Source organism: Poromitra crassiceps (genome assembly GCF_964638095.1).
Source record: "Poromitra crassiceps genome assembly, chromosome: 16".
Lineage (NCBI taxonomy): Eukaryota > Metazoa > Chordata > Actinopteri > Beryciformes > Melamphaidae > Poromitra > Poromitra crassiceps.
The window spans coordinates 19,961,095-19,988,566 of NC_139645.1; the positions used below are offsets into that span (position 1 = coordinate 19,961,095).

General features: G+C 38.4%; 1 protein-coding gene across 2 annotated transcripts in view; it reads right to left on the reverse strand.

Annotated features, from left to right (window-relative positions):
• The window catches only part of LOC310791305 (uncharacterized protein), a 69,386-nt gene that overhangs the window by 32,766 nt on the left and 9,148 nt on the right, over window positions 1–27,472 (reverse strand). For both annotated transcript variants that reach the window (XM_083652992.1, XM_083652993.1), the window contains exons 3-8: window positions 25,760–25,879; window positions 23,893–24,012; window positions 17,240–17,359; window positions 9,878–9,997; window positions 4,899–5,018; window positions 1,921–2,040 (exon numbers count right to left, since the gene is read on the reverse strand). In XM_083652992.1, coding sequence (XP_083509118.1) covers window positions 1,921–2,040; window positions 4,899–5,018; window positions 9,878–9,997; window positions 17,240–17,359; window positions 23,893–24,012; window positions 25,760–25,879 — 720 coding nt within the window. The remainder of the gene's footprint in view (window positions 1–1,920; window positions 2,041–4,898; window positions 5,019–9,877; window positions 9,998–17,239; window positions 17,360–23,892; window positions 24,013–25,759; window positions 25,880–27,472) is intronic.

The following is a 27,472-nucleotide window of genomic DNA, read 5'->3' on the forward strand; positions in this document are numbered from 1 at the left end:
ATATCATGATCATATAGTGATATTTAATGTCAAACAGGTGAAATAGTGTGGCTCTACTGTACCTACATGGACACATATCATGATCATATAGTGATATTTAATGTCAAACAGGTGAAATAGTGTGGCTCTACTGTACCTACATGGACACATATCATGGATCATATAGTGATATTTAATGTCAAACAGGTGAAATAGTGTGGCTCTACTGTACCTACATGGACACATATCATGGATCATATAGTGATATTTAATGTCAAACAGGTGAAATAGTGTGGCTCTACTGTACCTACATGGACACATATCATGATCATATTGTGATATTTAATGTCAATCACAATGAGACAGGTGAAATAGTGTGGCTCTACTGTACCTACATGGACAGATATCATGATCATATAGTGATATTTAATGTCAATCACAATGAGACAGGTGAAATAGTGTGGCTCTACTGTACCTACATGGACAGATATCATGATCATATAGTGATATTTAATGTCAATCACAATGAGACAGGTGAGATAGTGTGGCTCTACTGTACCTACATGGACACATATCATGATCATATAGTGATATTTAATGTTAATCACAATGAGACAGGTGAAATAGTGTGGCTCTACTGTACCTACATGGACAGATATCATGATCATATAGTGATATTTAATGTAAATCACAATGAGACAGGTGAACTAGTGTGGCTCTACCGTACCTACATGGACAGATATCATGATCATATAGTGATATTTAAAGACAAACAGGTGAGATAGTGTGGCTCTACTGTACCTACATGGACAGTTATCATGATCATATAGTGATATTTAATGTCAATCACAATGAGACAGGTGAGATAGTGTGGCTCTACTGTACCTACATGGACACATATCATGATCATATAGTGATATTTAATGTCAATCACAATGAGACAGGTGAAATAGTGTGGCTCTACTGTACCTACATGGACACATATCATGGATCATATAGTGTCATTTAATGTCAAACAGGTGAAATAGTGTGGCTCTACTGTACCTACATGGACACATATCATGGATCATATAGTGTCATTTAATGTCAAACAGGTGAAATAGTGTGGCTCTACTGTACCTACATGGACACATATCATGATCATATAGTGATATTTAATGTAAATCACAATGAGACAGGTGAAATAGGCTATAGCTGATGATATTGATTGATAGTTGAAGCTTTTCTTCACTGTGGCTCCTCCATTACGTGACTGCAAGCCTGATTTAACCTACACAACATTATGAGAACAATATTCTTCAAAGACCTATATGCACAGAAAGGCATGTTGTATGTGCAGGTGCGCCCGTCACCAGTAATGTTTTCATATTCATATCATTAGGCACAGGTGCATGCACACTGGCAGGTCAGAGCATCTCCCCATGCCTCCCACTAGAGGGCGCCACAGTTCTGCTGAAAAAGGCCTCTCCACATAGAAATGTAGAAAACAACAGGTGAGGGTTTGTTCCAATGCTTCAATTCACTGTCCATAAATGATAAACACATTAAAGGCCAATTCTATCAGGATAAGAAACATTGTGACTAAATTAATAAATCTCCCCAAAACAAAACCTGTAGACCTCATGAGCTTGACCACTTAATGCTGTGATGCTGTATCAACAACTTTTGAAAATTGAAGATACGTGCGATTTTGAGAATGTTGACGATTGGATGACGATAACTATTTTCTGAAAATGCCTCAGGTGTTTGGCTGCAAAAAGAGTTTTTTCCTCTTTCCAGGGTTTTTCCTGGATATCTTCCCAAGTTTTGCTTCAACAATACAATCCTCTCATAGTGTGTAACGTAACAGTTAAGAAAAGTAACTGACAGAGGAGTATTTTGTCTTCATCTTCAGTTAATGATATTCCATCAAGTAGGCTTACAGTATAACAGTCCTCTTACCTTGTGTCTGGAGGTCCGGGTTCATTACTGAAGTTTAGAAACTCATCTTTAGACCAGTCAGTCTTCATAGACATACAGCTGGGTACTGGATATTCTGCTCTCTGCCTGTGGTGCTGACCTCTGGAAACACAAATGTTTGATACATATCATTATTAGTTATAGTAAGGGACTGTCTGATATTTACGTGGAGTGGAGTGGGGTAAAATACGATATATCATTCAAAACAATCTACTGGCCTCCCAGTATTTTCTCTCTGCCCTCCCCTCCCTGCACCTGTAAAAAACAGATCCGCCCTCCACTGATCACCCACAAGTTCAGCCTTTTATCATTTTATACACAACTTAGTTTGTTTGAAATAAAACAGCAATATTAACTTTTTAACACCCCAACTGTCCTATCTGGTGAGATGGTGCAGCCAGTGGACTGAAATTGTATTCTTCCTATGTGCAACAACAGCAGCAACGTTTTATGTGATTTGAGTTGTTATAGAAAATAGCCTAAGTATGCACAGCAGATATTGATTTGGTTCCTGTTATAATTATGATTTATGAGACATGTGGTGGCTCTACTGTACCTACATGGACAGATATCATGATTATAGTGATATTTAATGTCAGTCACAATAAGACAGGTGAAATAGTGTGGCTCTACTGTACCTACATGGACACATATCATGATCATATAGTGATATTTAATGTAAATCACAATGAGACAGGTGAAATAGTGTGGCTCTACTGTACCTACATGGACACATATCATGATCATATAGTGATATTTAATGTCAAACAGGTGAAATAGTGTGGCTCTACTGTACCTACATGGACACATATCATGATCATATAGTGATATTTAATGTAAATCACAATGAGACAGGTGAAATAGTGTGGCTCTACTGTACCTACATGGACACATATCATGATCATATAGTGATATTTAATGTCAAACAGGTGAAATAGTGTGGCTCTACTGTACCTACATGGACACATATCATGATCATATAGTGATATTTAATGTCAAACAGGTGAAATAGTGTGGCTCTACTGTACCTACATGGACACATATCATGGATCATATAGTGATATTTAATGTCAAACAGGTGAAATAGTGTGGCTCTACTGTACCTACATGGACACATATCATGGATCATATAGTGATATTTAATGTCAAACAGGTGAAATAGTGTGGCTCTACTGTACCTACATGGACACATATCATGATCATATAGTGATATTTAATGTCAAACAGGTGAAATAGTGTGGCTCTACTGTACCTACATGGACACATATCATGATCATATTGTGATATTTAATGTCAATCACAATGAGACAGGTGAAATAGTGTGGCTCTACTGTACCTACATGGACAGATATCATGATCATATAGTGATATTTAATGTCAATCACAATGAGACAGGTGAAATAGTGTGGCTCTACTGTACCTACATGGACAGATATCATGATCATATAGTGATATTTAATGTCAATCACAATGAGACAGGTGAGATAGTGTGGCTCTACTGTACCTACATGGACACATATCATGATCATATAGTGATATTTAATGTTAATCACAATGAGACAGGTGAAATAGTGTGGCTCTACTGTACCTACATGGACAGATATCATGATCATATAGTGATATTTAATGTAAATCACAATGAGACAGGTGAAATAGTGTGGCTCTACCGTACCTACATGGACAGATATCATGATCATATAGTGATATTTAAAGACAAACAGGTGAGATAGTGTGGCTCTACTGTACCTACATGGACAGTTATCATGATCATATAGTGATATTTAATGTCAATCACAATGAGACAGGTGAGATAGTGTGGCTCTACTGTACCTACATGGACACATATCATGGATCATATAGTGTCATTTAATGTCAAACAGGTGAAATAGTGTGGCTCTACTGTACCTACATGGACACATATCATGATCATATAGTGATATTTAATGTCAATCACAATGAGACAGGTGAAATAGTGTGGCTCTACTGTACCTACATGGACACATATCATGGATCATATAGTGTCATTTAATGTCAAACAGGTGAAATAGTGTGGCTCTACTGTACCTACATGGACAGATATCATGATCATATAGTGATATTTAATGTCAAACAGGTGAAATAGTGTGGCTCTACTGTACCTACATGGACAGATATCATGATCATATAGTGATATTTAATGTAAATCACAATGAGACAGGTGAAATAGGCTATAGCTGATGATATTGATTGATAGTTGAAGCTTTTCTTCACTGTGGCTCCTCCATTACGTGACTGCATGCCTGATTTAACCTACACAACATTATGAGAACAATATTCTTCAAAGACCTATATGCACAGAAAGGCATGTTGTATGTGCAGGTGCGCCCGTCACCAGTAATGTTTTCATATTCATATCATTAGGCACAGGTGCATGCACACTGGCAGGTCAGAGCATCTCCCCATGCCTCCCACTAGAGGGCGCCACAGTTCTGCTGAAAAAGGCCTCTCCACATAGAAATGTAGAAAACAACAGGTGAGGGTTTGTTCCAATGCTTCAATTCACTGTCCATAAATGATAAACACATTAAAGGCCAATTCTATCAGGATAAGAAACATTGTGACTAAATTAATAAATCTCCCCAAAACAAAACCTGTAGACCTCATGAGCTTGACCACTTAATGCTGTGATGCTGTATCAACAACTTTTGAAAATTGAAGATACGTGCGATTTTGAGAATGTTGACGATTGGATGACGAGAACTATTTTCTGAAAATGCCTCAGGTGTTTGGCTGCAAAAAGAGTTTTTTCCTCTTTCCAGGGTTTTTCCTGGATATCTTCCCAAGTTTTGCTTCAACAATACAATCCTCTCATAGTGTGTAACGTAACAGTTAACAAAAGTAACTGACAGAGGAGTATTTTGTCTTCATCTTCAGTTAATGATATTCCATCAAGTAGGCTTACAGTATAACAGTCCTCTTACCTTTTGTCTGGAGGTCCGGGTTCATTACTGAAGTTTAGAAAATCATCTTTAGACCAGTCACTCTTCATAGACAGACAGCTGGGTACTGGAGACTCTGCTCTCTGTCTGTGGTGCTGACCTCTGGAAACACAAATGTTTGATACATATCATTATTAGTTATTTTACGGGACTGTCTGATATTTACATGGAGTGGAGTGGGGTAAAATATGATATATCATTCAAAAAAATCGACTGGCCTCCCAGTATTTTCTCTCTGTCCTCCCCTCCCTGCACTTGTAAAAAACTGATCTGCCCTCCACTGATCACCCACAAGTTCAGCCTTTTATCATTTTATACACAACTTAGTTTGTTAGAAAAAAAACAGCAATATTAACTTTTTAACACCCAACTGTCGTATCTGGTGAGATGGTGCAGCTATTGAATTTAAATTGTATTCCTCCTATGTGCAACAACAGCAGCAACGTTTCATGTGATTTGAGTTGTTATAGAAAATAGCCTAAGTATGCACTGCAGATATTGATTTGGTTCCTGTTATAATTATGATTTAATGAGACATGTGGTGGCTCTACTGTACCTACATGGACACATATCATGATCATATAGTGATATTTAATGTACATCACAATGAGACAGGTGAAATAGTGTGGCTCTACTGTACCTACATGGACACATATCATGATCATATAGTGATATTTAATGTACATCACAATGAGACAGGTGAAATAGTGTGGCTCTACTGTACCTACATGGACACATATCATGATCATATAGTGATATTTAATGTACATCACAATGAGACAGGTGAAATAGTGTGGCTCTACTGTACCTACATGGACACATATCATGATCATATAGTGATATTTAATGTCAATCACAATGAGACAGGTGAAATAGTGTGGCTCTACTGTACCTACATGGACACATATCATGATCATATAGTGTCATTTAATGTCAATCACAATGAGACAGGTGAAATAGTGTGGCTCTACTGTACCTACATGGACACATATCATGATCATATAGTGATATTTAATGTCAATCACAATGAGACAGGTGAAATAGTGTGGCTCTACTGTACCTACATGGACACATATCATGATCATATAGTGTCATTTAATGTCAATCACAATGAGACAGGTGAAATAGTGTGGCTCTACTGTACCTACATGGACACATATCATGATCATATAGTGATATTTAATGTCAATCACAATGAGACAGGTGAAATAGTGTGGCTCTACTGTACCTACATGGACACAAATCATGATCATATAGTGATATTTAATGTCAAACAGGTGAAATAGTGTGGCTCTACTGTAACTACATGGACACATATCATGATCATATAGTGATATTTAATGTCAAACAGGTGAAATAGTGTGGCTCTACTGTAACTACATGGACACATATCATGATCATATAGTGATATTTAATGTCAATCACAATGAGACAGGTGAAATAGTGTGGCTCTACTGTACCTACATGGACACATATCATGATCATATAGTGATATTTAATGTCAATCACAATGAGACAGGTGAAATAGTGTGGCTCTACTGTACCTACATGGACACATATCATGATCATATAGTGATATTTAATGTCAATCACAATGAGACAGGTGAAATAGTGTGGCTCTACTGTACCTACATGGACATATATCATGATCATTTAGTGATATTTAATGTCAAACAGGTGAAATAGTGTGGCTCTACTGTACCTGCATGGACAGATATCATGGATCATATAGTGATATTTAATGTCAAACAGGTGAAATAGTGTGGCTCTACTGTACCTACATGGACACATATCATGATCATATAGTGATATTTAATGTCAATCACAATGAGACAGGTGAAATAGTGTGGCTCTACTGTACCTACATGGACATATATCATGATCATATAGTAATATTTAATGTCAAACAGGTGAAATAGTGTGGCTCTACTGTACCTACATGGACAGATATCATGGATCATATAGTGATATTTAATGTCAAACAGGTGAAATAGTGTGGCTCTACTGTACCAACATGGACAGATATCATGGATCATATAGTGATATTTAATGTCAATCACAATGAGACAGGTGAAATAGTGTGGCTCTACTGTACCTACATGGACATATATCATGATCATATAGTGATATTTAATGTCAAACAGGTGAAATAGTGTGGCTCTACTGTACCTACATGGACAGATATCATGGATCATATAGTGATATTTAATGTCAAACAGGTGAAATAGTGTGGCTCTACTGTACCAACATGGACAGATATCATGGATCATATAGTGATATTTAATGTCAATCACAATGAGACAGGTGAAATAGTGTGGCTCTACTGTACCTACATGGACATATATCATGATCATATAGTGATATTTAATGTCAATCACAATGAGACAGGTGAAATAGTGTGGCTCTACTGTACCTACATGGACATATATCATGATCATATAGTGATATTTAATGTCAATCACAATGAGACAGGTGAGATAGTGTGGCTCTACTGTACCTACATGGACACATATCATGATCATATAGTGATATTTAATGTCAATCACAATGAGACAGGTGAGATAGTGTGGCTCTACTGTACCTACATGGACACATATCATGATCATATAGTGATATTTAATGTCAAACAGGTGAAATAGTGTGGCTCTACTGTACCTACATGGACACATATCATGATCATATAGTGATATTTAATGTCAAACAGGTGAAATAGTGTGGCTCTACTGTACCTACATGGACACATATCATGATCATATAGTGATATTTAATGTCAATCACAATGAGACAGGTGAAATAGTGTGGCTCTACTGTACCTACATGGACACATATCATGATCATATAGTGATATTTAATGTAAATCACAATGAGACAGGTGAAATAGTGTGGCTCTACTGTACCTACATGGACACATATCATGATCATATAGTGATATTTAATGTAAATCACAATGAGACAGGTGAAATAGGCTATAGCTGATGATATTGATTGATAGTTGAAGCTAGGGGTGCACCGATCACGTTTTTTGCCACCGATCACCGATTGCCGATCACCTATGAGAAATATCTGCCCAACCGATCATCGACCGATCACCGATTACCGATTACCGATCACCGATATATATATTTATTTATTTATTTTGTAAGCAGCTATAGCAGTCTATTATAGAACAGTTTCCATTTTACATATAGGCCTACATTTCATGCATCAAATTGAAAGTGCAGCACATTTTCTTTTTTTTCTACATCAATATTTTATATTTTGTAGGCTAAAGGAAACCGCCAACATGATTTTTTGTGTGTGAGATAATTGGAGCACAAGACTGTGTTGAACTAAATGGCTAGTAGTTCAGTCCAGTTCCCTCAGTTCAGTTTATAAAAGAACAAAACTCATTCCACTTCGGGATTTCCATGTTACCAGTTCAATGCAGTTCAGTTCACTCAACAAAAATACTCAATTTTCCGGGATTTCCCTGTTACACAAGAAAAATAACTTCGACCCAAGTTAACTATTTTATCGATTAAGCTAAAGCGGCTAAAGCTAACCGGAGCTATTAACGTTAGGAGGATACACGCAAATATGGATCAAACACGGACTTAACAGCATGCAAATGCCTCGGTAGGCGGGAGGACTGGAGGTAACTTCTCTCTGCTGAGTCTGCTCATCACCAGCTGATGTGTGTGATTCAAAGACGCAAGGGGTGTCTTGACAGTCTGGTGTGGTGTGTGGACAAAAAATGTGCCTCGCGACCTGCTTGGAGCACTGTGCCACTACGCTCTATCAGCCACTACTGTAAAACACCCTCCCTCCTCTCACCCTCCCTCGCTCCGGGGTAAAAATGTCGGCGATTGAGCCAGAAACACAGTCTGAATGAAATTGAATGTAACGTTCCCAATTCTATGTATTACATTCTAAAAACTTAACGGCAACATTTTGGAAGGCTAAGCCACACAACTAGCTCATTGTAATCTAACATCATGCTTCAAAAGATGGAGAACTGGCTGTGTTACGACGATGAGGATGCAAAACATGTAATTTGCATGTTTCGTTCCACCCATGTTTCGTCCGCGCTGCCAAATTCAATGGAATGAAACAAATCTTGTAGCCTTGGACGTAGTGAAGTGTGTTTGATTGATTTGTTCATCGGACTCAAAACGGTCTCCGCTGATAAGACACGGAGATCTCTGTTACAGGCAGGCGCTACGCCTCCTCCTGACCAGTTTTAAACATTAAAACACCTGCGGCTTAGTCCAGTGCTGCTTATATACAATCATTCAATTTAGCTGCTGGCTTATATTGTACGGCTGACGAAAGCAACGCGTGTGCTTTGCAACACAATGATATAAACGTTAGAGCACAATATGAAAGTTAAACGATGGACATTGAAGACATGAAAATGGGCTGCCTCATGTTTCTCACGTGCAGCATGATCGGCTATGCGATCGGCGACAATAAAGGAATATCGGAAACAGCAGATCACATATTTGAGGTCCAAATCGGCCGATACAGATTGCGTGCCGATCGATCGGTGCACCCCTAGTTGAAGCTTTTCTTCACTGTGGCTCCTCCATTACGTGACTGCAAGCCTGATTTAACCTACACAACATTATGAGAAGGATATTCTTCAAAGACCTATATGCACAGAAAGACATGTTGTATGTGCAGGTGTGACCGTCACCAGTAATGTTTTCATATTCATATCATTACATCATCATTTGGTCATGTGGTATAACCACCGTGGTATAAGCTTTGAAACGAGCCACAACGTAACCGTGTATGTGCATGAAAAAAACATTACTGTGAAGCCCTCAATGTGATTTCTCTAATAACTCTGTTTCATATGGATTCAGTGAATAATCTGCCTACTGCTGATCACAACTTTTTTCACAACTTCACAACATTTTTCCTTCATCAATATTACTCAAGTTTGATCAGGTAGGCTCCCAGTATAACAGTCCTCTTACCTTATGTCTGAAGGTCCAGGTTCATTACTGAAGTCTATAAAATCAGCTTTAGACTGGTCACTCTTCATAGACAGACAGCTGGGTACTGGAGACTCTGCTCTCTGCCTGTGGTGCTGACCTCTGGAAACACAAATGTTTGATACATATCATTAGTTCTAGCACGGGACTGTCTGATATTTATGTGGGGTAAAATATGATATATCATAAAAAAAACTCAACTGCCCTCTCTGACATTGATATTATTTTCTTTCTGCCGACCCCCGCCCCCCCCCCCCCCCCGCACATGTAAAAAAAAAAAAGTGCCCTCCCCCACCCACAAGTTCAGCCTTTTAGAATTTTATACACAACTATGTTTGAAATAAAACAGCGATAACTTTTTATCACCTGACCGTCGTATCTGGTGAGATAGTGTGGCTCTACTGTACCTACATGGACAGATATCATGATCATATAGTGATATTTAATGTCAATCACAATGAGACAGGTGAAATAGTGTGGCTCTACTGTACCTACATGGACACATATCATGATCATATAGTGATATTTAATGTAAATCACAATGAGACAGGTGAAATAGTGTGGCTCTACTGTACCTACATGGACACATATCATGATCATATAGTGATATTTAATGTAAATCACAATGAGACAGGTGAAATAGTGTGGCTCTACTGTACCTACATGGACACATATCATGATCATATAGTGATATTTAATGTAAATCACAATGAGACAGGTGAAATAGTGTGGCTCTACTGTACCTACATGGACACATATCATGATCATATAGTGATATTTAATGTCGATCACAATGAGACAGGTGAAATAGTGTGGCTCTACTGTACCTACATGGACACATATCATGATCATATAGTGATATTTAATGTCAATCACAATGAGACAGGTGTAATAGTGTGGCTCTACTGTACCTACATGGACACATATCATGATCATATAGTGATATTTAATGTAAATCACAATGAGACAGGTGAAATAGTGTGGCTCTACTGTACCTACATGGACAGATATCATGATCATATAGTGATATTTAATGTCAAACAGGTGAAATAGTGTGGCTCTACTGTACCTACATGGACACATATCATGATCATAGTGATATTTAATGTCAATCACAATGAGACAGGTGAAATAGTGTGGCTCTACTGTACCTACATGGACAGATATCATGATCATATAGTGATATTTAATGTCAATCACAATGAGACAGGTGAAATAGTGTGGCTCTACTGTACCTACATGGACACATATCATGATCATATAGTGATATTTAATGTCAAACAGGTGAAATAGTGTGGCTCTACTGTACCTACATGGACAGATATCATGATCATATAGTGATATTTAATGTCAATCACAATGAGACAGGTGAAATAGTGTGGCTCTACTGTACCTACATGGACAGATATCATGATCATATAGTGATATTTAATGTCAATCACAATGAGACAGGTGAAATAGTGTGGCTCTACTGTACCTACATGGACACATATCATGATCATATAGTGATATTTAATAGGGTGGGGGAAAAAATCGATTCACCTAAGTATCGCGATTTTTAATGTCACGATTTTTTGGATCGATCTTTTATTCCAGAATCGATAATCGCAAATTAAAAAAAAAAAAAAAAAAAAAAAAAAAAAAAATTTTTGGGTGCTTGCAGTCAGGCCACTCACTGAACAGCAGACCAGGCGCCGCCTACTGGTTTACTAGTGGTTTTATTACTTCATTAGTTAGTCTGAAGTAATAATTACACTTCAGGGTTAAAGTGGGTGCATCTCATTGTAAAATTGGACTTCAAACGGCCCAAATCTGGCTTCAAACGGCCCAAATTTCATGCGCGTTGGCCCATATCACCCTGGCCTGCTTGGTGTCTAATGCCCGGCCTGAATTATGATCCCAGTCCGCCCCTGTTTTTAACTATATCGCCCAGCCCTACTCATGATATATAATATACAGTCTCTAGTGTATGATTAAACTTTTCCCATGTTCTAATCTAGTGTAAAAAAGCAAACAAACTGAAAAAATAAAAGAAAAAAATAAACAAAAATCGCAATAAATCGTAATATCGAATCGCAATAATCGTAGAATCGCAATACTTAAGAATCGCAATATAAATCGAATCGGCACCCAAGAATCGTGATAGTATCGAATCGGGAGATAAGTGAATCGCCACAGCCCTAATATTTAATGTCAAACAGGTGAAATAGTGTGGCTCTACTGTACCTACATGGACAGATATCATGATCATATAGTGATATTTAATGTCAAACAGGTGAAATAGTGTGGCTCTACTGTACCTACATGGACACATATCATGATCATAGTGATATTTAATGTCAATCACAATGAGACAGGTGAAATAGTGTGGCTCTACTGTACCTACATGGACAGATATCATGATCATATAGTGATATTTAATGTCAATCACAATGAGACAGGTGAAATAGTGTGGCTCTACTGTACCTACATGGACACATATCATGATCATATAGTGATATTTAATGTCAAACAGGTGAAATAGTGTGGCTCTACTGTACCTACATGGACAGATATCATGATCATATAGTGATATTTAATGTCAATCACAATGAGACAGGTGAAATAGTGTGGCTCTACTGTACCTACATGGACACATATCATGATCATATAGTGATATTTAATGTAAATCACAATGAGACAGGTGAAATAGTGTGGCTCTACTGTACCTACATGGACAGATATCATGATCATATAGTGATATTTAATGTCAATCACAATGAGACAGGTGAAATAGTGTGGCTCTACTGTACCTACATGGACACATATCATGATCATATAGTGATATTTAATAGGGTGGGGGAAAAAATCGATTCACCTAAGTATCGCGATTTTTAATGTCACGATTTTTTGGATCGATCTTTTATTCCAGAATCGATAATCGCAAATTAAAAAAAAAAAAAAAAAAAAAAAAAAAAAAAAAATTTGGGTGCTTGCAGTCAGGCCACTCACTGAACAGCAGACCAGGCGCCGCCTACTGGTTTACTAGTGGTTTTATTACTTCATTAGTTAGTCTGAAGTAATAATTACACTTCAGGGTTAAAGTGGGTGCATCTCATTGTAAAATTGGACTTCAAACGGCCCAAATCTGGCTTCAAACGGCCCAAATTTCATGCGCGTTGGCCCATATCACCCTGGCCTGCTTGGTGTCTAATGCCCGGCCTGAATTATGATCCCAGTCCGCCCCTGTTTTTAACTATATCGCCCAGCCCTACTCATGATATATAATATACAGTCTCTAGTGTATGATTAAACTTTTCCCATGTTCTAATCTAGTGTAAAAAAGCAAACAAACTGAAAAAATAAAAGAAAAAAATAAACAAAAATCGCAATAAATCGTAATATCGAATCGCAATAATCGTAGAATCGCAATACTTAAGAATCGCAATATAAATCGAATCGGCACCCAAGAATCGTGATAGTATCGAATCGGGAGATAAGTGAATCGCCACAGCCCTAATATTTAATGTCAAACAGGTGAAATAGTGTGGCTCTACTGTACCTACATGGACAGATATCATGATCATATAGTGATATTTAATGTCAAACAGGTGAAATAGTGTGGCTCTACTGTACCTACATGGACACATATCATGATCATATAGTGTCATTTAATGTCAAACACAATGAGACAGGTGAAATAGTGTGGCTCTACTGTACCTACATGGACAGATATCATGATCATATAGTGATATTTAATGTCAAACAGGTGAAATAGTGTGGCTCTACTGTACCTACATGGACAGATATCATGATCATATAGTGATATTTAATGTCAAACAGGTGAAATAGTGTGGCTCTACTGTACCTACATGGACAGATATCATGATCATATAGTGATATTTAATGTCAAACAGGTGAAATAGTGTGGCTCTACTGTACCTACATGGACACATATCATGATCATATAGTGATATTTAATGTCAATCACAATGAGACAGGTGAAATAGTGTGGCTCTACTGTACCTACATGGACACATATCATGATCATATAGTGATATTTAATGTCAATCACAATGAGACAGGTGAAATAGTGTGGCTCTACTGTACCTACATGGACACATATCATGATCATATAGTGATATTTAATGTCAATCACAATGAGACAGGTGAAATAGTGTGGCTCTACTGTACCTACATGGACAGATATCATGATCATATAGTGATATTTAATGTCAAACAGGTGAAATAGTGTGGCTCTACTGTACCTACATGGACACATATCATGATCATATAGTGATATTTAATGTCAAACAGGTGAAATAGTGTGGCTCTACTGTACCTACATGTACACATATCATGATCATATAGTGATATTTAATGTCAAACATGTGAAATAGTGTGGCTCTACTGTACCTACATGGACACATATCATGATCATATAGTGATATTTAATGTCAATCACAATGAGACAGGTGAAATAGTGTGGCTCTACTGTACCTACATGGACACATATCATGATCATATAGTGATATTTAATGTCAAACAGGTGAAATAGTGTGGCTCTACTGTACCTACATGTACACATATCATGATCATATAGTGATATTTAATGTCAAACATGTGAAATAGTGTGGCTCTACTGTACCTACATGGACACATATCATGATCATATAGTGATATTTAATGTCAATCACAATGAGACAGGTGAAATAGTGTGGCTCTACTGTACCTACATGGACACATATCATGATCATATAGTGATATTTAATATCAAACAGGTGAAATAGTGTGGCTCTACTGTACCTACATGGACACATATCATGATCATATAGTGATATTGAATGTCAAACAGGTGAAATAGTGTGGCTCTACTGTACCTACATGGACACATATCATGATCATATAGTGATATTTAATGTCAATCACAATGAGACAGGTGAGATAGTGTGGCTCTACTGTACCTACATGGACACATATCATGATCATATAGTGATATTTAATGTCAATCACAATGAGACAGGTGAGATAGTGTGGCTCTACTGTACCTACATGGACACATATCATGATCATATAGTGATATTTAATGTCAAACAGCTGAAATAGTGTGGCTCTACTGTACCTACATGGACAGATGTTAGGGCTGCTCGATTAATCAAATTTTAATCTAGATTACGATTTGGGCTGTCCACGATTATGAAAACAAGATAATTGACATCAAACGATTTTGCGGCTCTTGTCTCTCTCGTTCTGTCTTGTGTTGTAAATCAAGCGCTCCCCTTCCTTTGCTCGGCCCCTCCCCCAAAGCACACCAGCTCGAGTTGTGACTGTCGTGTGAAGAGCCACAGGCTTTCTCCTCCCCGCTTATTTCACAGAAAGAGAGCCGCTGGTCGAGAAGAGAGGTGAAACAACGTATGTGGGGTGGAAACACTATGGTTTTGCCGAGTTTAAAGGTCCTTACACTGCGCATATCTTGCACTGTTTGTTCCAAGTCTGTGGCTGTGACAGGTGGGTCAAAACTCGCATCGCAATTCCGTGCTGTATATACGCATCGCTCTTGATGTGTAACTGATGAGCGATGCAAATATACAGCATGGAATTGCGATGCGAGTTTTGACTCACCTGTCAAGATATGCGCGGTCGTGGCAGCACCCCGCAACATGACCTCTCCCTCTGTTTAATCTCTTGAAATCCACTCACAAAGTGGTCTATGACCAAGAAATAACGCTAAATGAACAAAAAGACAAAGTCCCATCTAGTTACTCCTGCCACAACACAGTCATCGATTCAGGACACTCTTTAGAATGCGACCGCATTGATATGATGCATGAATATGCATTCAACAGCTAACGATCTCACAGATAAACATTAACAATAGCCTATTATGAACCTAAATGTAAGTCGCTGCCAAATGAGTAATTTAATGTAGCCTAATGTAAACGAACGTTACTCAATAGCGTTCTCATTTGGTTAGATTTGAGGTTTAAGGACTACTAGTTCAGATGTTTACCAACATATTGAATGTAGATTAATAGTTGCAGTTGGTTGTGGCAGTTCACTGCAACATAGTAGGCCTACATATACTGTATATTTATTTTAGTTTTTATTTTATTTCTAAATCTTTCCACTTTTATTATTTATTTATTTATTTATTTATTTTCAATTATATCTAAAATCCAAAGACATCCAATGTTAAAAAGAAAAGCCAGTGTCAATGTTCAATAAATGCATGATGTTCTCAATGTCAATGATGTCAATAATCGTGTTAAATAATCGTGATCTCAATATCAATCAAAATAATCGTGATTATGATTTTTGCCATAATCGAGCAGCCCTAACAGATATCATGATCATATAGTGATATTTAATGTCAAACAGCTGAAATAGTGTGGCTCTACTGTACCTACATGGACAGATATCATGGATCATAGTGATATTTAATGTCAAACAGCTGAAATAGTGTGGCTCTACTGTACCTACATGGACAGATATCATGATCATATAGTGATATTTAATGTCAAACAGGTGAAATAGTGTGGCTCTACTGTAACTACATGGACACATATCATGATCATATAGTGATATTTAATGTCAAACAGGTGAAATAGTGTGGCTCTACTGTATCTACATGGACACATATCATGATCATATAGTGATATTTAATGTCAAACAGGTGAAATAGTGTGGCTCTACTGTAACTACATGGACACATATCATGATCATATAGTGATATTTAATGTCAAACAGCTGAAATAGTGTGGCTCTACTGTACCTACATGGACACATATCATGATCATATAGTGATATTTAATGTCAAACAGCTGAAATAGTGTGGCTCTACTGTACCTACATGGACAGATATCATGATCATATAGTGATATTTAATGTAAATCACAATGAGACAGGTGAAATAGGCTATAGCTGATGATATTGATTGATAGTTGAAGCTTTTCTTCACTGTGGCTCCTCCATTACGTGACTGCAAGCCTGATTTAACCTACACAACATTATGAGAACAATATTCTTCAAAGACCTATATGCACAGAAAGGCATGTTGTATGTGCAGGTGTGACCGTCACCAGTAATGTTTTCATATTCATATCATTACATCATCATTTGGTCATGTGGTATAACCACCATGGTATAAGCTTTGAAACGAGCCACAACGTAACCGTGTATGTGCATGAAAAAAACATTACTGTGAAGCCCTGAATGTGATTTCTCTAATAACTCTGTTTCATATGGATTCAGTGAATGATCTGCCTACTGCTGATCACAACTTTTTTCACAACTTCACAACATTTTTCCTTCATCAATATTACTCAAGTTTGATCAGGTAGGCTTCCAGTATAACAGTCCTCTTACCTTGTGTCTGAAGGTCCAGGTTCATTACTGAAGTCTATAAAATCAGCTTTAGACCTGTCACTCTTCATAGACAGACAGCTGGGTACTGGAGACTCTGCTCTCTGCCTGTGGTGCTGACCTCTGGAAACACAAATGTTTGATACATATCATTAGTTCTAGCATGGGACTGTCTGATATTTATGTGGGGTAAAATATGATATATCATAAAAAAAACTCAACTGCCCTCTCTGACATTGATATTATTTTCTTTCTGCCGACCCCCAACCCCCCCCCCCCCCCCGCACATGTAAAAAAAAAAAAGTGCCCTCCCCCACCCACAAGTTCAGCCTTTTAGAATTTTATACACAACTATGTTTGAAATAAAACAGCGATAACTTTTTATCACCTGACCGTCGTATCTGGTGAGATAGTGTGGCTCTACTGTACCTACATGGACACATATCATGATCATATAGTGATATTTAATGTAAATCACAATGAGACAGGTGAAATAGTGTGGCTCTACTGTACCTACATGGACACATATCATGATCATATAGTGATATTTAATGTAAATCACAATGAGACAGGTGAAATAGTGTGGCTCTACTGTACCTACATGGACACATATCATGATCATATAGTGATATTTAATGTAAATCACAATGAGACAGGTGAAATAGTGTGGCTCTACTGTACCTACATGGACACATATCATGATCATATAGTGATATTTAATGTCGATCACAATGAGACAGGTGAAATAGTGTGGCTCTACTGTACCTACATGGACACATATCATGATCATATAGTGATATTTAATGTCAATCACAATGAGACAGGTGTAATAGTGTGGCTCTACTGTACCTACATGGACACATATCATGATCATATAGTGATATTTAATGTAAATCACAATGAGACAGGTGAAATAGTGTGGCTCTACTGTACCTACATGGACAGATATCATGATCATATAGTGATATTTAATGTCAAACAGGTGAAATAGTGTGGCTCTACTGTACCTACATGGACACATATCATGATCATATAGTGATATTTAATGTCAATCACAATGAGACAGGTGAAATAGTGTGGCTCTACTGTACCTACATGGACAGATATCATGATCATATAGTGATATTTAATGTCAAACAGGTGAAATAGTGTGGCTCTACTGTACCTACATGGACACATATCATGATCATATAGTGATATTTAATGTCAAACAGGTGAAATAGTGTGGCTCTACTGTACCTACATGGACAGATATCATGATCATATAGTGATATTTAATGTCAATCACAATGAGACAGGTGAGATAGTGTGGCTCTACTGTACCTACATGGACACATATCATGATCATATAGTGATATTTAATGTCAATCACAATGAGACAGGTGAAATAGTGTGTCTCTACTGTACCTACATGGACACATATCATGATCATATAGTGTCATTTAATGTCAATCACAATGAGACAGGTGAAATAGTGTGGCTCTACCTACATGGACATATATCATGATCATATAGTGATATTTAATGTCAATCACAATGAGACAGGTGAAATAGTGTGGCTCTACTGTACCTACATGGACACATATCATGATCATATAGTGATATTTAATGTCAAACACAATGAGACAGGTGAAATAGTGTGGCTCTACTGTACCTACATGGACACATATCATGATCATATAGTGTCATTTAATGTCAAACAGGTGAAATAGTGTGGCTCTACTGTACCTACATGTACACATATCATGATCATATAGTGATATTTAATGTCAATCACAATGAGACAGGTGAAATAGTGTGGCTCTACTGTACCTACATGGACATATATCATGATCATATAGTGATATTTAATGTCAAACAGGTGAAATAGTGTGGCTCTACTGTACCTACATGGACACATATCATGATCATATAGTGATATTTAATGTCAAACACAATGAGACAGGTGAAATAGTGTGGCTCTACTGTACCTACATGGACACATATCATGATCATATAGTGTCATTTAATGTCAAACAGGTGAAATAGTGTGGCTCTACTGTACCTACATGGACACATATCATGATCATATAGTGATATTTAATGTCAATCACAATGAGACAGGTGAGATAGTGTGGCTCTACTGTACCTACATGGACACATATCATGATCATATAGTGATATTTAATGTCAATCACAATGAGACAGGTGAAATAGTGTGGCTCTACTGTACCTACATGGACACATATCATGATCATATAGTGTCATTTAATGTCAAACAGGTGAAATAGTGTGGCTCTACTGTAGCCTGGGTAAACCCATCCCCCACGTGACCTGCTCTCAGACCTGTTCTCAGTCACTATGGTCTGGTGCCCCGCCTGTGCTAATCGATTTCCTGCGGTTGTTGGGCCCCCCCCCCCGATAGACCACTCCACTAGCCAACCGTCATCCAATCAGCTTGGTGCACAGAGCACATGCGCAGTGCAACAGATGGCGTCATCACTCTGCGACCTTTGTTGTTAGCGCTCGAGCTAACTCCACCTAGCTAACTCACTAAGCTACTGCTAGCAACCACAACCGGAGCGCGATGGCTACTAGCAATGTGAACGATTTTTGCAGGTTGTGTAAGAGAAACCTTCGTTCTAAAGGCAAGTTGGGCAGCTGCAAACCACTCGAGAAGGGGGTATTTCTACGCCTGGAGAGGGTTGGTGTGAAACTACACCAACAGGATAGCAAATCATGTCGGATTTGCCAGAGTCTGACTGAGGTATGTACTTGTAACATAATGTATTAGTGCAGCACGATTAATCTACACTTCCCCTGTGCACTCCCGCAAATAAGTAATGTTATGCGCAGCCAGTTTATCAGATAATTTCGCCGTTAAATGTGTCCAGGTGATGAGAAGCCCCAGCTGTACAAGCTGTCCTTTGTATGGTCGCTGCCGTCCGCTCAGACCCGATTTCGATATAGCGTTTGGTGATCTTTTGATCAACAGACCTCATAACTCTCACTTGAAAATGAGATCTTGATCTCAATGTGATTTTACCTGATTAAATAAAGGTTATATAACGGGGATCTATACTGTTACGTGTGTTTACCAACATCATTAAAATATCATAAATGTATCGCTGTTTTAATCAATGGCTACGTTGCTAGCTAGCTAGCCGTAGACCAGCTATGAACCCCAGTTTGGATGCTCACTGCCCGTCCACTAAAACGCGATTTCTGATCAACAGACCCCATAACGGGGATCTATACTGTTACATGTGTCTACTAACATCATTAAAAGATCATAAATGTAACGCTGTTCCTGGTACTTTAGTTTTAATCTAAGGCTACATTGCTAGCTAGCTAGCCTGCCTGCCTTGGCAAAACAACACACACACACTACATCTCTCTCTGTCTAGTCACTATAGCCTGGATGACGTTAGCTAATGCTACCCAGCCTTACATTGGCATAGCTGCATTTAGCTTGTGGTATTATTATGTAGGCTACAGTAATATTGTATAGCTGGCTAGACAGACGAGTTTATCTGGAATCAGTGTGACAAGATCCCTGCTGCTAGCTTGTCTGCCTTTCTGTGTCAGAGTATCTAGCTACAGCGTCAGAGTATCTAGCTCGATAACGCTAGGTGTTATTTTGATCAACAGACCTCAACCTCAACAGCTGTCTCTCCTTCTCTCTCTGGATAGACTCCTGTCATGATCTGTTTATTTTATCACAACTTGCAATGTAAGTACTGACGTCCTCTCTGTTTATTCTTTCAGGTATTAATTCGATACCCTTCCAAACAGACCAGGGTGCCATGCCCCACATCAGCCGCAGGTATTGTGGAGAAGGGCAACTGGTCAGCTGCTGCCAACCTGATGAGGAAACAGGCGTGCTTGTTATGCTGGACACTGAATGCCAGTCTGCAGACTTCATCCTCCGGCGCTGTTCGCCTCAGGACTTGAAGGCCTAACGTTGTACCATGGACTGTATACATTCTGTGCTAATAATGCTAGCATGCTAACATCCTTTTCACACACACACTGAATATACCGAAATGCTAGATTTGATCATGGACTTAACGCTAATGTTAATCAAAAACGGCCGCAGTCATAACGGTAAGGTGTGTTTGACCTAATTGAAATATTAACGTTAATGCCCTCACATTTCAGCGTGGTTACAGATAAACCTATTTAACGCTAGCTAGCTACAGTAGATTTTTGGAGGCGTTAATGTGAATGTCATGACCTAGTGAGCGTAGTATTATACTGTATATTATAGATAATCCAGATGTAACCTAGCTATAGCTAGACGTTAAGAGGTTAGCGTGAATGCGACTGAGACCTGACATTACTGAAGTGAATACAAGTGACCTATATTTTTCAATCCTGTCTTTGAATAAAAGTTGTACATTGTGTTATACTTGAAAACCATGTCTTTGCTCCCTTATGTGTTCACAATTACAACAAATCTGTATGGTTTATCTGTTGGCATTAAACCGTGGTATTTCCTTGGGTGATATTCCATATTTGTCATTAAACCTAGCTGTTCACATCTGCATTTTCTACAAATTGGGCTAAATTTGCAATGATGATCGACCACGTGAGATATCACAAGTAGCCTACTTTTATTAAAAAACAAAATAAAATGCAAAGAGAGGTTTCCTTCTCTAACTATTGGTGCGTTCACAAAATATTTACACAATGAGATTTTTTTTATAAATAATCATCAATAACGTGGATATGATGACATCTGCAGCTGCTGGACGAGAGACAGAAGAAACTACGAACGAAGATTGGAGCAGAGGACATGACTACAGATAAACTTAACCGACCAGCACTGCTGCTTCAATCAATGAATGCTTATAAATAAACCATACACATGAGAATTACCGTTAACGTTACAGCATTTAATAACATAAATATGGTGATATCTGGTGGTCTGAAATTACTCTCTAGCTACAGTAGGGTAACTGGCTCCTATTGTGTGTTATTATTGTAACGTTTGAATCAGCGTTTCATAACTATAATAGCCTAATGTTACTGTAGCCTGGATGACGTTAGCTAATGCTACCCAGCCTTCCAGCGTTTATCTTCCATAATGCATTAAATCATAATCACAATGCTATGAAGACATTAGCTGATCACCACAGAGCTGCACAGACAAGTTTATCAGATAATTTCGCCGTAAAATGTGTCCAGGTGATCAGCTCTGAAGCCCCGGCTTGTATGGTCCGCTAAAATCCGATTTCGATATAGGTGTTATTTTGATCAACAGACCTAGCATCACATTATTCAGTTTAAGGATCCTTATGTGGAAACATTTTGAGAACCACTGTTTTGAAGTACTATTACTATAGCTGTTTTCATTCTCACATGACAATACAACAGAATAGAGTATCAAACAAAAACATTTTTATTCGGTTCCACCATGATTCCCACATTAACAGCTGTTTTCATTTCCTCAATGTAGTTGCATAGCCATATAGCTAGCCATATAGCTAGTAGCTAGCTCGGGAGCTATGCTTTAGAGAGGCCAAATGCTAATGGCTAGCAGTGCTTAAGCCGCAGCAGCTGTTACACGTCATTGACAAAGACGCACTCTCTGATTGGCCGATCACGGCAGGACTAATGTTGGCAGTCACGCCGTCACTCATTGGCTGCGGGTCTGCGCGGGTCTTTCAATCGCCCCAGAAATCGATTTGAATGGCCCGGAGTCTAGACGCTAGTGACTGGGAACTGAGAGAGCAGGTCACGTGGGGGCTGGGTTTACCTAGGCTAGCTCTACTGTACCTACATGGACACATATCATGATCATATAGTGTCATTTAATGTCAAACAGGTGAAATAGTGTGGCTCTACTGTACCTACATGGACACATATCATGATCATATAGTGATATTTAATGTTAATCACAATGAGACAGGTGAAATAGGCTATAGCTGATGATATTGATCGATAGTTGAAGCTTTTCTTCACTGTGGCTCCTCCATTACGTGACTGCAAGCCTGATTTAACCTACACAACACTATGAGAACAATATTCTTCAAAGACCTATATGCACAGAAAGGCATGTTGTATGTGCAGGTGCGCCCGTCACCAGTAATGTTTTCATATTCATATCATTAGGCACAGGTGCATGCACACTGGCAGGTCAGAGCATCTCCCCATGCCTCCCACTAGAGGGCGCCACAGTTCTGCTGAAAAAGGCCTCTCCACATAGAAATGTAGAAAACAACAGGTGAGGGTTTGTTCCAATGCTTCAATTCACTGTCCATAAATGATAAACACATTAAAGGCCAATTCTATCAGGATAAGAAACATTGTGACTAAATTAATAAATCTCCCCAAAACAAAACCTGTAGACCTCATGAGCTTGACCACTTAATGCTGTGATGCTGTATCAACAACTTTTGAAAATTGAAGATACGTGCGATTTTGAGAATGTTGACGATTGGATGACGAGAACTATTTTCTGAAAATGCCTCAGGTGTTTGGCTGCAAAAAGAGTTTTTTCCTCTTTCCAGGGTTTTTCCTGGATATCTTCCCAAGTTTTGCTTCAACAATACAATCCTCTCATAGTGTGTAACGTAACAGTTAACAAAAGTAACTGACAGAGGAGTATTTTGTCTTCATCTTCAGTTAATGATATTCCATCAAGTAGGCTTACAGTATAACAGTCCTCTTACCTTGTGTCTGGAGGTCCAGGTTCATTACTGAAGTTTAGAAAATCATCTTTAGACCAGTCACTCTTCATAGACAGACAGCTGGGTACTGGATATTCTGCTCTCTGCCTGTGGTGCTGACCTCTGGAAACACAAATGTTTGATACATATTATAGTTATAATATGGGACTGTCTGATATTTACGTGGAGTGGGGTGGGGTAAAATACGATATATCATTCAAAACAATCTACTGGCCTCCCAGTATTTTCTCTCTGTCCTCCCCTCCCTGCACCTGTAAAAAAGTGATCTGCCCTCCACTGATCACCCACAAGTTCAGCCTTTTATCATTTTATACACAACTTAGTTTGTTTGAAATAAAACAGCAATATTAACTTTTTATCACCCAACTGTCGTATCTGGTGAGATGGTGCAGCCATTGAATTTAAATTGTATTCCTCCTATGTGCAACAACAGCAGCAACGTTTTATGTGATTTGAGTTGTTATAGAAAATAGCCTAAGTATGCACTGCAGATATTGATTTGGTTCCTGTTATAATTATGATTTAATGAGACATGTGGTGGCTCTACTGTACCTACATGGACACATATCATGATCATATAGTGATATTTAATATCAAACAGGTGAAATAGTGTGGCTCTACTGTACCTACATGGACACATATCATGATCATATAGTGATATTTAATGTCAAACAGGTGAAATAGTGTGGCTCTACTGTACCTACATGGACAGATATCATGATCATATAGTGATATTTAATGTAAATCACAATGAGACAGGTGAAATAGTGTGGCTCTACTGTACCTACATGGACAGATATCATGATCATATAGTGATATTTAATGTAAATCACAATGAGACAGGTGAAATAGTGTGGCTCTACTGTACCTACATGGACACATATCATGATCATATAGTGATATTTAATGTCAATCAGGTGAAATAGTGTGGCTCTACTGTACCTACATGGACAGATATCATGATCATATAGTGATATTTAATGTAAATCACAATGAGACAGGTGAAATAGTGTGGCTCTACTGTACCTACATGGACAGATATCATGATCATATAGTGATATTTAATGTAAATCACAATGAGACAGGTGAAATAGGCTATAGCTGATGATATTGATTGATAGTTGAAGCTTTTCTTCACTGTGGCTCCTCCATTACGTGACTGCAAGCCTGATTTAACCTACACAACATTATGAGAACAATATTCTTCAAAGACCTATATGCACAGAAAGGCATGTTGTATGTGCAGGTGCGCCCGTCACCAGTAATGTTTTCATATTCATATCATTAGGCACAGGTGCATGCACACTGGCAGGTCAGAGCATCTCCCCATGCCTCCCCCTAGAGGGTGCCACAGTTCCACTGAAGAAGGCCCCTCCACATAGAAATGTAGAAAACAACAGGTGAGGGTTTGTCCCAATGCTTCAATTCACTGTCCATAAATGATAAACACATAAAGGCCAATTCTATCAGGATAAGAAACATTGTGACTAAATTAATAAATCTCCCCAAAACAAAACCTGTAGACCTCATGAGCTTGACCACTTAATGCTGTGATGCTGTATCAACAACTTTTGAAAATTGAAGATACGTGCGATTTTGAGAATGTTGACGATTGGATGACGAGAACTATTTTCTGAAAATGCCTCAGGTGTTTGGCTGCAAAAAGAGTTTTTTCCCCTCTTTCCAGGGTTTTTCCTGGATATCTTCCCAAGTTTTGCTTCAACAATACAATCCTCTCATAGTGTGTAACGTAACAGTTAACAAAAGTAACTGACAGAGGAGTATTTTGTCTTCATCTTCAGTTAATGATATTCCATCAAGTAGGCTTACAGTATAACAGGCCTCTTACCTTGTGTCTGGAGGTCCGGGTTCATTACTGAAGTTTAGAAAATCATCTTTAGACCAGTCACTCTTCATAGACAGACAGCTGGGTACTGGAGATGCTGCTCTCTGCCTGTGGTGCTGACCTCTGGAAACACAAATGTTTGATACATATCATTATTAGTTATAGTACAGGACTGTCTGATATTTACGTGGAGTGGAGTTGGGTAAAATATGATATATCATTCAAAACAATCTACTGGCCTCCCAGTATTTTCTCTCTGGCCTCCCCTCCCCTAACCTGACGCTGCCAGATGGACGGTATAGCTCCAAATACGTTTCACTAAACCAGTCGATCTGGGAATGCAGTAACCAGACCCGCTGACGGAGGCGGGCACTTTTTCCAAGCTACTTGGCAGGTGATTGGATGACCCATCTGTCTATCACCGCTGGTGGGTGTTAACTTCAACCAATCAGATCGCCGAAGGTGCCTGTGCCTGTCTGATCTCCGTGGTATTCATTGATTGAGTCCTCACGGTCGTAAGGTCACCTTCGAAGCATTTAGTTAGATTATAACGAACTAGTTGTGTGGCTTAGCCTTCCCAAATATTGAGGGTCGTTTTTTATAATTTAATACATAGAATTGGGAACGTTACATTCAATTTCATTCAGACTGCCTGTCACTTCCGCGGCGGCAGCCATGTTGACGAGTGAAAAGAACTACAAAGACCATGTACCCACTACTTGCCCAGACGAGCCTGAGCCCGCCTACGGCTGCCGCTGATTCGTCGGGCCGGCATGGTTCGACCAATCATCTTAACTGCCTGTGCATGACAAAATGGATACGTCGAGAGAATCTCTTTTGATCTCGCGAGGTTATCCATCTTGCAAGCAAGGTTACCCCTCCCCCTGCACCTGTAAAAAACTGATCTGCCCTCCACTGATCACCCACAAGTTCAGCCTTTTATCATTTTATACACAACTTAGTTTGTTTGAAATAAAACAGCAATATTAACTTTTTATCACCCAACTGTCATATCTGGTGAGATGGTGCAGCCATTGAATTTAAATTGTATTCTTCCTATGTGCAACAACAGCAGCAACGTTTCATGTGATTTGAGTTGTTATAGAAAATAGCCTAAGTATGCACTGCAGATATTGATTTGGTTCCTGTTATAATTATGATTTAATGAGACATGTGGTGGCTCTACTGTACCTACATGGACACATATCATGATCATATAGTGATATTTAATATCAAACAGGTGAAATAGTGTGGCTCTACTGTACCTACATGGACACATATCATGATCATATAGTGATATTTAATATCAAACAGGTGAAATAGTGTGGCTCTACTGTACCTACATGGACACATATCATGATCATATAGTGATATTTAATATCAAACAGGTGAAATAGTGTGGCTCTACTGTACCTACATGGACACATATCATGATCATATAGTGATATTTAATGTCAAACAGGTGAAATAGTGTGGCTCTACTGTACCTACATGGACAGATATCATGATCATATAGTGATATTTAATGTAAATCACAATGAGACAGGTGAAATAGTGTGGCTCTACTGTACCTACATGGACAGATATCATGATTATAGTGATATTTAATGTCAGTCACAATAAGACAGGTGAGATAGTGTGGCTCTACTGTACCTACATGGACACATATCATGGATCATATAGTGATATTTAATGTCAATCACAATGAGACAGGTG